Source organism: Neolamprologus brichardi, chromosome 22 (genome assembly GCF_056152115.1).
Source record: "Neolamprologus brichardi isolate AB-2024 chromosome 22, ASM5615211v1, whole genome shotgun sequence".
NCBI lineage: Eukaryota > Metazoa > Chordata > Actinopteri > Cichliformes > Cichlidae > Neolamprologus > Neolamprologus brichardi.
Window position 1 is genome coordinate 9,991,236 of NC_142124.1, and position 10,417 is coordinate 10,001,652.

The 10,417-nt window shown below is 44.1% G+C and overlaps 1 protein-coding gene across 1 annotated transcript; it reads left to right on the plus strand.

Annotated features, from left to right (window-relative positions):
* The first annotated feature begins 7,783 nt into the window (after positions 1-7,783).
* Positions 7,784-10,130, plus strand: LOC148096696 (uncharacterized). The gene has a single exon (XM_087835419.1). It carries the CDS (start codon positions 7,784-7,786, stop codon positions 9,671-9,673), a length of 1,890 nt encoding a protein of 629 aa, XP_087691545.1. The 3' UTR covers positions 9,674-10,130.
* The last annotated feature ends 287 nt before the right edge of the window (positions 10,131-10,417 follow it).

Consider the following 10,417-nt stretch of genomic DNA (forward strand, 5'->3'; position numbering starts at 1 on the left):
GCCAGACGATCACTTTCTAGCACAACACCTGGAACTAGGGGGCAAAACAATGGCATGAGTGTTGCTGTTTGCCTGAGGAAGAATAAAGTAGTCGTGGTAAGCCAATCACATGAGCACTTCAAGATATGACAAAGCAACAAGGTGATATTTAAACCAGTCTTTTAATTGTGTTGATAGGCCACATAAAACCAGAGTCATGATAAACAATATATATGTAGTGTTTTTCCTCAATATTTTCGTCATGTTTACTGTGTAAGGACAGCACTAGCAAGCACTCTCTGCTATGACCAAAAAACACCAAACAAACAAACAAACAAAAAAACCCCACCCCTCTCATGTTGGTGGAAAAATGCACCATGTCGACCAATGATATGGCAACATGACATTTGGTTGTTTAGAAAGAAGGGTAAGTTTTAGGAGTGACAGTGAGAGAGAGAGAGCAGAAAAAGAGAGAGAGAGCATCTTTGGAGTGTGTAGTTAATGTGTTGTCTTGTGTAGTTAGTGTGTAGTGTTGTAGATAGTTTTCTGCAGGTGTCAGGCTTGTGATGTTCTCCTTTATAGTGGACAGAAATTAATTTTTTTGGAGTGGCACAAATAATTTGTGTGGCATCTTATATTTGCATTTAAAGTCATGAAATATGATTCAGTAAACATGTTTGTGGTTTTTCGTCTGATTTTAGATCAATTGTGTTAATACAGTATGTCAAAATGAAAATATAAATATAAATTCAGACACGTAAGGTTGTGCTGAAAAGAATGATACCAAACAGGGTAAAGTAAATAGTTTTTAACAGTGAAATGAGGTAAAACCAAATGTAGTGAAAAATGGCCAATTACACCCTGGACCCCAAAGGGTTAATTTTTTTCCTAAGTAATGCAATAGTTACTTTTCAAGTAATTAATTACTTTTAGAATCTTGTAACTCAGTTACTTTTTTGAAGAAGTAACTAGTAACTAAAATAAATTACTTTTTCAAAGTAACTTGCTCAACAATGCCCACCACTATTGTCTCATGCACAAACTTCAAGATGAAATAGGAGATACTAGTGGCCGTGCAGTCGTAGGTGTAGAGTGAGTACATTAGAGTTCAATATACACCCCTGACGTAACGCCACGCTGCCGTCTGCGAAGGCTGCATGATGTTACACATCGCCACACTGGCCACACAGGTCACACCAGTCACACAAGTCACACTGCGCTGCCATCACACTGCCCGTCACACCCATCACACCGTGCTGCCTGCGTGGCTTAACTGGCAGCGTGGTTTAATGGGTAGCGCGGTTTCACGGGCAGCAAGGTTTCACAGGTAGCGCGGTTTAACGGGTAGCGCGGTTTATCGGGTAGCGCGGTTTCACGGGTAGCGCGGTTTATCGGGTAGCGCGGTTTCACGGGTAGCGCGGTTTATCGGGTAGCGCGGTTTCACGGGTAGCGCGGTTTATCGGGTAGCGCGGTTTCACGGGTAGCGCGGTTTCACGGGTAGCACGGTTTATCGGGTAGCGCGGTTTCACGGGTAGCAAGATTTCACGGGTACCACAGTTTCACGGCTAGCGTGGTTTGTCACACTGCGCTGTCATTGAAGGGTATGGAAGTATGTTTTTTGTGTGAACTGACCATTTGAGATTCTCCGCCAGATGTACGGCTAGGAAACAGAAGCGATTCACTCTTTCCACAGCAGCGCCGTTGATGGTAATCGGGGTATGTGCTTTACTACACCTCCAGAAGTCCACCGTCATCTCTTCTGTTTTTCTGACATTGTGGGTGAGATGGTTCGCATTAAAGTTTAAAGGCACTGAGATCCTTCTTGTAACATCACCCTCACTATTGTGTCATCCGCATCAAAATGAAATTGGAGATACTAGTGGCCGTGAAGTCAAAGGTGTAGAGTGAGTACATGAGAGTTCAGTATACACCCCTGACGTAACACCACGCTGCCGTCTGTGAAGGCTGCATGATGTTACACCGCGCCACACCGGTCACACAGGTCGCACCGTGCTGCCGTCACATCCGGGTTTCACCTTTGGTGATAAGACCCACCACTGTTGTATTGTCCGCCAACTTCACATTGAAATTGGAGATACTAGTGGCCGTGCAGTCGTAGGTGTAGTGTGAGTACATGAAAGTATACACCTGTGACGTAACACCACACTTCCGTCTACAAAGGCTGCGTAACGTCACACCAGTGACATCGGATACACAGGTCACATCTTACTGCCGTCACATCGGTCACACTGGGGTATTAAACCCACCACTGTTGTATTGTCCGCAAACTTCACAATGAAATTGGAGCTACTAGTTGCCGTGCAGTCGTAGGTGTAGAGTTCAATATACACCCCTGACGTAACACCACGCTGCCGTCTACGAAGGCTGCTTGACGTTACACCACGCCACACTGGCCACACCGCGCTGCCGTCACACCAGTCGCACCTTGCTGCTGCCTGCGAAGGTTGTATGACGTCACATCAGCCACACAGATTAGAAACGCGCTGCCGTCACACTGCCCGTCACACCCACCAGACTGTGCTGCCTGCGTGGTTTAACTGGCGTTTTCACAGGCAGCGCAGTTTCACAGGTAGCGCAGTTTAACGGCTAGCGCGGTTTGTCACTCTCGTCACACTGCGCCGTCTATGAAGGGGTATGTTGTTCGTGTGAACTGACCATTTGAGATCCTCTGCCAGATGTACAGCTAGGAAACGGAAATTATTCACTCTTTCTACAGCAGCGCCGTTGATGGTGATGTGGGTATGTGCTTTACTACACCTCCAGAAGTCCACTATCATCTCTTCTGTTTTTGTGACATTGAGGGTGAGATGGTTCTCTTAGCATTAAAGTTTAAAGGCACTGAGATCCTTCTTGTAACCGTCTTGAAATGGCGTTACAAGCAACGGCGTTACAAGCAACGGCGTTACAAGCAACGGCGTTACTAACTGCGTTACCTTTTTCAGTAACAAGTAATCTAACTAATTACTATTCCTATCGTTACAACGCCGTTACCGTTTCTACCAAGAAAATGCGGAGCGGTTGCGTTACTATTTTTCAACAAACAGACGGTTGAACCTGTCTTCAGTGTTGCCAACTCCTCAGTAGGGAAAATCGCTATTGGTTGTCCTAAAAGTCGCTAGAAGTCACTAAATGATGTCATCGCCTAATTTGAATAATTGGCCATGCTAATGTAATTGTAACCTACGTTGTTGGAGAGAGAAATAACATCGTGGAAGAGACATAAAGTGAGTAAAAAAATGTCCTAAATGCATTTAGAATTAGAACTACAAATTAAATTTCTTTTAGCAATTATTGCTTTTTAATGTCACAATTCCAACCCTGATCCTTTACCCAGGCTTGGACCGACAAAAGTGACCCGAAATTGGCACTCTGGGATAGTTACTTTGTGTGTGTGTGTGTGTGTTTATTAGTAGTTTTAAAAGTTGTGATCCACAAAACAGCATAACAGTAAAATAAGATCTGACTGCGTTACAGTCAGTGCGGGAGCAGCGGCTTCACTCATGCGCGATTCATTTGCAGTTTGGACCCATAGGTGTGAACATCTCCTGCCCTGATAGCAGCTGGGGGAGGACTATCCTCCGCCCGTGAGCGCTTTGGCACGGGTGAGGTGCACCGTGCCAAACCACCGCTGCTTGTTGAGAGTAAGAGCGATATGCGCTTTCACATCAAAAATTCAACATAAATAAGTCTCCAATAACACCAGAAAGTGTCGCCAGATTTGTAGCTTTTTAGGAAAAAAAGTCGCTAAGAGGGTCTGAAAACTCGCTAAATATAGCGACAAAGTCGCTAAGTTGGCAACACTGGCTGTCTTCAGCTTACTGCACCTTATATCAGTTGCACAGAAGTAGCTCTACATAATCTAGGCGCTACAGCTTTAAGTAGCTCCCGCGGACGGCAATCACTTTCTGCCAGACGATCACTTTCTAGCACAACACCTGGAACTAGGGGGCAAAACAATGGCATGAGTGTTGCTGTTTGCCTGAGGAAGAATAAAGTAGTCGTGGTAAGCCAATCACATGACCACTTCAAGATATGACAAAGCAACAAGGTGATATTTAAACCAGTCTTTTAATTGTGTTGATAGGCCACGTAAAACCAGAGTCATGATAAACAATATATATGTAGTGTTTTTCCTCAATATTTTCGTCATGTTTACTGTGTAAGGACAGCACTAGCAAGCACTCTCTGCTATGACCAAAAAACACCAAACAAACAAACAAACAAAAAAAAAAAACCCCACCCCTCTCATGTTGGTGGAAAAATGCAATCCTGTCGACCAATCAAAAAATGATATGGCAACATGACATTTGGTTGTTTAGAAAGAGGGGTAAGTTTTAGGAGTGACAGTGAGAGAGAGAGAGCAGAAAAAGAGAGAGAGAGCATCTTTGGAGTGTGTAGTTAATGTGTTGTCTTGTGTAGTTAGTGTGTAGTGTTGTAGATAGTTTTCTGCAGGTGTCAGGCTTGTGATGTTCTCCTTTATAGTGGACAGAAATTATTTTTTTTGGAGTGGCACAAATAATTTGTGTGGCATCTTATATTTGCATTTAAAGTCATGAAATATGATTCAGTAAACATGTTTGTGGTTTTTCGTCTGATTTTAGATCAATTGTGTTAATACAGTATGTCAAAATGAAAATATAAATATAAATTCAGACACGTGAGGTTGTGCTGAAAAGAATGATACCAAACAGGGTAAAGTAAATAGTTTTTAACAGTGAAATGAGGTAAAACCAAATGTAGTGAAAAATGGCCAATTACACCCTGGACCCCAAAGAGTTAATTTTTTTCCTAAGTAATGCAATAGTTACTTTTCAAGTAATTAATTACTTTTAGAATCTTGTAACTCAGTTACTTTTTTGAAGAAGTAACTAGTAACTAAAATAAATTACTTTTTCAAAGTAACTTGCTCAACAATGCCCACCACTATTGTCTCATGCACAAACTTCAAGATGAAATAGGAGATACTAGTGGCCGTGCAGTCGTAGGTGTAGAGTGAGTACATTAGAGTTCAACATACACCCCTGACGTAACGCCACGCTGCCGTCTGCGAAGGCTGCATGATGTTACACCACGCCACACTGGCCACACAGGTCACACAGGTCACACCAGTCACACAAGTCACACCGCGCTGCTGTCACACTGCCCGTCACACTGCCCGTCACACCCATCACACCGTGCTGCCTGCGTGGCTTAACTGGCAGCGCGGTTTAACGGGTAGCGCGGTTTATTGGGTAGTGCGGTTTCACGGGTAGCGCGGTTTATCGGGTAGCGCGGTTTCACGGGTAGAGCGGTTTCACGGGTAGCGCGGTTTAACGGGTAGCGCGGTTTAACGGGTAGCGCGGTTTCACGGGTAGCGCGGTTTATCGGGTAGCGCGGTTTCACGGGTAGCGCGGTTTAACGGGCAGCAAGATTTCACGGGTACCACAGGAAACGGAAGCGATTCACTCTTTCCACAGCAGCGCCGTTGATGGTAATCGGGGTATGTGCTTTACTACACCTCCAGAAGTCCACCGTCATCTCTTCTGTTTTTCTGACATTGTGGGTGAGATGGTTCGCATTAAAGTTTAAAGGCACTGAGATCCTTCTTGTAACATCACCCTCACTATTGTGTCATCCGCAAACATCAAAATGAAATTGGAGATACTAGTGGCCGTGAAGTCAAAGGTGTAGAGTGAGTACATGAGAGTTCAGTATACACCCCTGACGTAACACCACGCTGCCGTCTGTTAAGGCTGCATGATGTTACACCGCGCCACACCGGTCACACAGGTCACACCGTGCTGCCGTCACATCCGGGTTTCACCTTTGGTGATAAGACCCACCACTGTTGTATTGTCCGCCAACTTCACATTGAAATTGGAGATACTAGTGGCCGTGCAGTCGTAGGTGTAGTGTGAGTACATGAAAGTATACACCTCTGACGTAACACCACACTTCCATCTACAAAGGCTGCGTAACGTCACACCAGTGACATCGGATACACAGGTCACATCTTGCTGCCGTCACATCGGTCACACTGGGGTATTAAACCCACCACTGTTGTATTGTCCGCAAACTTCACAATGAAATTGGAGATACTAGTTGCCGTGCAGTCGTAGGTGTAGAGTTCAATATACACCCCTGACGTAACACCACGCTGCCGTCTACGAAGGCTGCTTGACGTTACACCACGCCACACTGGCCACACCGCGCTGCCGTCACACCAGTCGCACCTCGCTGCTGCCTGCGAAGGTTGTATGACGTCACATCAGCCACACAGATTAGAAACGCGCTGCCGTCACACTGCCCGTCACACCCACCAGACTGTGCTGCCTGCGTGGTTTAACTGGCGTTTTCACAGGCAGCGCAGTTTCACAGGTAGCGCAGTTTAACGGCTAGCGCGGTTTGTCACTCTCGTCACACTGCGCCGTCTATGAAGGGGTATGTTGTTCGTGTGAACTGACCATTTGAGATCCTCTGCCAGATGTACAGCTAGGAAACGGAAATTATTCACTCTTTCTACAGCAGCGCCGTTGATGGTGATGTGGGTATGTGCTTTACTACACCTCCAGAAGTCCACTATCATCTCTTCTGTTTTTGTGACATTGAGGGTGAGATGGTTCTCTTAGCATTAAAGTTTAAAGGCACTGAGATCCTTCTTGTAACCGTCTTGAAATGGCGTTACAAGCAACGGCGTTACAAGCAATGGCGTTACAAGCAACGGCGTTACAAGCAATGGCGTTACAAGCAACTGCGTTACAAGCAATGGCGTTACAAGCAATGGCGTTACAAGCAACGGCGTTACTAACAACCTACGTTGTTGGAGAGAGAAATAACATCGTGGAAGAGACATAAAGTGAGTAAAAAAACGTCCTAAATGCATTTAGAATTAGAACTACAAATTAAATTTCTTTTAGCAATTATTGTTTTTTAATGTCACAATTCCAACCCTGATCCTTTACCCGGGTTTGGACCGACAAAAGTGACCCGAAATTGGCACTCTGGGAGAGTTACTTTGTGTGTGTGTGTTTATTAGTAGTTTTAAAAGTTGTGATCCACAAAACAGCATAACAGTAAAATAAGATCTGACTGCACCCCCAAAAATGGGCTAAAATCGCCCCTGGTTTTAATACATGTGACATGACGGTCATGAGCCTGCACACAGACGTCGTGTTGAACAGATGGCGCTGTGGTGAGGTCAGAATAACTAAGAGCTGATTACGCTCAAAACTGAAACTTTTTTGTTTGATTGTAAACAGCCTTGAAAGTTAAATGTTGCTACCAGGGGCGTCATAGTGGAGGCTAAAGTGATGCTTAGATAAAGACACCCACGGAGCCAAAGGAAGGAGGCAGCCGCTGGTCTCTCTCTTAAGGATGTAACACAAGATGGCAATTAAACATTATTAAAACAGCAAATAGCTTTTATCGGTGGAAGTGAAGAGAGCTGAAAATAAAAGGTTTTCTACCACAGAGAAGAGCTTTTCTCTAAGTGGTGTAAATGGTTTTCGGGTAAATGAAGAGGGATGAGTTCTACTAAATTTAAATGAATATATTTCAAATTAATTTCTACTTTATTATTTCTAACTATAAATTCAATTGTAAAAATCTGACAGCCTGTTCTTTGTGGGCGTTACCTATTTTCAATCAGCCAATAGGGAACGTTGTTGTGGGCGGGGCCTGTTTCAAAGATAAAAGGCAAGAGAATCAGGCTGTGACATCACCGTCAACCCAACTCTATAAATAGCAGGTGAGACCCACACTGGACAAGCACGTTTCGTACTTACAGTCACGAGCGATTCACTGGATGAACTTTTGTTCTCACACCTCAGTCATATCTGAATATCTGTTTCATTGTAACACCGTAGCGTTGTTTCAAATGTCAAAAATGAGCAACCAAGAAGCAAAACCACAATTTGTGTGCACTTTGCCAAAAAGTACACTGGACAAACTTAATCAGGTGAGGAAAGCCTTCCAAAACACTCTCTCTGAAAATCAACTTTTAAAAGAGGATACAAAGACAGCCAGACAGCAAATCAAACAGCTGATGGCCCAAATTTCACTGATGCGTGCCAAGCTGGACCAGTATGAGATCCAAGCTGGAGAACTCACTGATGAATCAGTGTCACGCAAAGTGGAAATGAGCAGCGCCACCAAAGAAAAAGGGGATCAGACTTGTTCAGGTCAGACCAACAACTTTGACCTTGACATGAACTGTCTGAAACAGCAGCTTCAGCAGAGGGACAGCGAAATCCTGACCCTGAAACAGGAGAAGGACAGTCTGTCTCCAGAACCTGCACAGCTTCAGACACACGAGAAACCCAAAGTTGTGTGCACGCTGCCAAAGAGTACACTGGACGACCTTGTTCGGGTTAGGAAAGCCTTCCTAAAAGCTCTGTCCGAAAATAAACTTTTAAAAGAGGATTCAAAGACAGCCAGACAGCAAATCAAACAGCTGATGGCCCAAATATCAATGATGCGTACCAAGCTGGAACAATATGAGATCCAAGCTGGAGAAGAAAAGGAGGAACAGACTTGTTCAGATCAGGAAAAGACCATCACCTCTGACCTTGAAATGAACTGTGTGAAAGAGCAGCTTGGGCAGAGGGACAGCGAAATCCTGATCCTGAAACAGGAGAAGGAAAGTCTGTCTGCTGAGCTCGCACAGGTTCAGAAACACCAGGCCTCTCTGACAGACACTCTGTGGAATGAGAGAAAACACAGAGAGAATCTGGAGCAGGAGAAGAAAGTCCTGGAGGAAGAAAATAAAGTCCTGGAAGAGCAGAAAGTGGTGAAGGACACAAACGAAATGCAGAATAAAATGGACGAGCAGGCCAAAGAATTAGCAGAGGCAAAGACTGAGACAGTAGAGACGGCAACCCCAGAGTCGTCCTCATCAGAAACCCTCCAGGTGTTTCAGAGCGCAGATGAGATCAACCAAATACTGGAGACAAAGGCTGAAACATCAACACTGGAGAAAACACTGAAAATGGAGGATAAGTTGCGCGTCAACAGACTGATCCAGTTGGTGGTTTCTCAGGCCATAGAAAAAGTCTCCTCTAAATACAAGCTCTTCACAGAGCGCCTGACTCCCGACTGCATCAGCGATCGCCTGATTGAGAAAATCTGGCCTGAAATCGAGCTGAAACATTTGGATCTGTCCCCGAAACGTCTGAAAAATCTAGACAAGGCCATTCTCAAGGATCTTTGCAAAACACACAACTGCAAGGAAAAATATTTGATTTTTAATCTGAGGGAACAGCTTGATAATATTACTGTCCCAGCCTTCACCAAACACCTGTTGTCATTACCAATAAGAGTCCTCAGTGTCTCTAAACACAGGGAAGAGTACAAGGAAGTGGTGAAAAATGTCACTAAAGATCTGGTAATGCACGCTATGAGCCAAGAAAATGAGACGACAACATGGCGTCCAGGAACATCAGATTTTATTATACAGAAGCTTTCCCATAAGATCTGGAAGAAAATTCTGTCCAAAAACTACAAAATGTCCTTGGAGAACGTTGAACAACTCGCCCTGACAGTGTACAACGAACTCCATGACAGGTGGGATTCTCCAGCACTCTTATTGAAGTCAAGCAACCCAGTGGTTGACGAAGCAATCGTCAAAACCTTCAAAAAACACGCCAAACTGAGGAGCCAAAACATCATCTTTAGGGCTTTCTCATGTGCACGCTAAAAATTGAACTGAAACGTGCATGCGACTATGTGACAAAACTCTTAAAGTGGCATAAAATATTCCTTTAAATTGGGCATCCAAATTTAATTTTAAAACCAGAGTGGTTAAAAAGAACCACTCTTCTTCTCCCAACTTCCTTCCCTCATCACCAACTGGCCGAGGCAGATGGCCACCCCATCCCAGAGCCTGGGTCTGCCGGAGGTTTCTCTCTTTTCAAAGTGAGTTTTTCCTTCCCACTGTCGCCAAAGTGCTTGCTCTAGGGGGTTGGAGTTTGTATGCATTATTGTAGGGTCTTGACCTTACAATATAAAGCACCATGAGGGAAGTGTTGTTGGGTTTGGTGCTCTTTATTAGCTCAACATGTCCAATTACAACAGGACATTTTGAGTTCAGAAACAGCACCAAACCACAAAACTAAATAAAACAATAAAAAAGATCAAATTAAAAAATAATTGAATTTGTGCTTTGTTCTATTTGCTATAAATCTGCTAAGAATATCATATCAGATTAGAATTGTGTGTCTCAATATCATGTATCGTAGCATCACCCTGTAGTTCAATTTGAAGTGGATGTCACAGTAATGTCTTTCTGTATGTGTGAAAAACACAGGAGATACATAAAGTATAACCGGTGTTTGAGGTTAGCTGGTTACATTTGTTTAGATATTCTACTCTCCGTGTTCCAGATCCCCAGAATTGATATTTTCACCGAATGGTCTTTTCTGCCTGCCAGTGTGTCATGCAG

What these genes read in the sequence shown, in the direction of transcription:
- LOC148096696 (XM_087835419.1), top strand. Translation starts at nt 7,784, where the DNA reads ATGAACTTTTGTTCTCACACCTCAGTCATATCTGAATATCTGTTTCAT.